Source organism: Notothenia coriiceps, unplaced genomic scaffold, assembly GCF_000735185.1.
Source record: "Notothenia coriiceps isolate Sejong01 unplaced genomic scaffold, NC01 NC01_scaffold00036531, whole genome shotgun sequence".
Taxonomy (NCBI): domain Eukaryota; kingdom Metazoa; phylum Chordata; class Actinopteri; order Perciformes; family Nototheniidae; genus Notothenia; species Notothenia coriiceps.
The window spans coordinates 1-1,652 of record NW_011369232.1 but is presented as its reverse complement, the minus strand read 5'-3'; the positions used below and the strand labels follow the sequence as shown (position 1 = coordinate 1,652).

Genomic DNA, 1,652 nt, shown 5'->3' with positions numbered 1-1,652 from the left:
AGAGATGCACACACTTACAGTACATAGCAGTATGTGGAATTCATAGGAGAATTAAGTCTTTTTAAAACATGGGTTTCATTTGGATCGTTTCTCACTGAAGCCCTGCTCGATCACAGCGGAGAGACGCGCGTAAAGTGCGCGTAAAACCAGAGTTTAGGAGTCCGAAACAAACCAGATATGAAACTGCGCATTTTAAATGTGCCACATTACGAACCGACTGCTGCCCCTCCAGATTCCGTATCTAACTTTCATCTTTGCTTTACAGAAAGGTTACAACACGAGGAAGAGATGTCTGAACGGAGTCCGCAGTGAGAGGCTTCACAACGTCTCTGTGTGTGTGTGTGTGTGTGTGTGTGTGTGTGTGTGTGTGTGTGTGTGTGTGTGTGTGTGTGTGTGTGTGTGTGTGTGTGTGTGTGTGTGTGTGTTTGTGTCCCGCCCCCTCCCTCTTGTATATAAGCAGAGTTTGACAGCTCAGACTCCAGTCAGTTTGCAGCGGATCCAGAATCTGAGAGAAACCTGCTGAGTCTGAAGAGCCTTTTCAAAACGTAAGGACCAGAACCAGCTCCTTTAAAACTGAGGACCAGAACCAGCTTCTTTAAAACTGAGGACCAGAACCAGCTTCTTTAAAACTGAGGACCAGAACCGACCCTCTCCAAACTGAACCCTGAGGACCAGAACCGACCCTCTCACCCTGGATTCTCCCGGCAGTTCTTCTTCTTCGCCATGCATGCCGGGTTTTAGTGTTTCCATGGAGATGTCTCAGCTATACGAAGCCCCGCGCGCCCTGATGCACCCGCCCCCCCCCTCTCAGAACCCTTACAGGGATCCGGATGTTATTGGAGGAGAGATCGGAGACAACGAGACGTCCATCGATCTGAGCGTCTACATCGATCCGAGCGCCTTCAACGATGACTTCCTCGCGGACCTGTTCCACCAGCAGGGGGGCGGCGCGCGGGGCTATCAGGAGAAACCCGACCCTGCGTACGAGCCGCGCCTGCGTCCCCCTCCTGCCATCAAACAGGAGCACCGCGAGGACCCCCCCTCCTTCCACCAGTACTCACAGAAACCCCCTCTTCCTCCTCATGCTCCTCCTCATCATCTTCAGCAACATTATCTTGAGTATCAAATCTCTAATTGCGCGCAAACTACGATGCATTTACAGCATCCGACGCCTCCCCCGACACCTGCTCCAAGCCCCCACCTTCATCATCATCATCATCATCATCCCCTCCATCAGAGGGGGGCGGGGCTTAAGTCCAACAGCAATAATAAGAAGCACATGGATAAAAGCAGTCCAGAGTACCGCTTGAGGCGCGAGCGCAACAACGTGGCGGTGAGGAAGAGTCGGGACAAGGCGAAGATCAGGAACATCGAGACGCAGTCGCGCGTGATGGAGCTGAGCACCGACAACGAGCGTCTGCGCAGGCGCGTGGAGCACCTGAGCCGCGAGCTGGACACCCTGCGGGGAGTCTTCAGGCAGATACCTGAGGGGGCGGGTCGTCAGTAACCTGCGGTAACATCCAATCATCTCCAATAACAGACTGAGAGGGTTACGGAGCTCTCCTGTGAAGAAGAAAGGACCTATGCGTGACAGGTGACTTTCTGTCTCTCACCTGCAACTCTGAAACTGAAGCTTAGATTGATGTAATACA

The 1,652-nt window shown here is 52.8% G+C and overlaps 1 protein-coding gene across 1 annotated transcript; it reads left to right on the top strand.

The window, feature by feature from the left end:
* Window positions 1-468: 468 nt before the first annotated feature.
* Window positions 469-1,646, top strand: LOC104964000 (CCAAT enhancer binding protein alpha). Its single transcript, XM_010792701.1, has one exon. It carries the CDS (start codon window positions 728-730, stop codon window positions 1,505-1,507), a length of 780 nt encoding a protein of 259 aa, XP_010791003.1. The 5' UTR covers window positions 469-727; the 3' UTR covers window positions 1,508-1,646.
* The last annotated feature ends 6 nt before the right edge of the window (window positions 1,647-1,652 follow it).

What these genes read in the sequence shown, in the direction of transcription:
- LOC104964000 (XM_010792701.1), top strand. Translation starts at nt 728, where the DNA reads ATGCCGGGTTTTAGTGTTTCCATGGAGATGTCTCAGCTATACGAAGCC.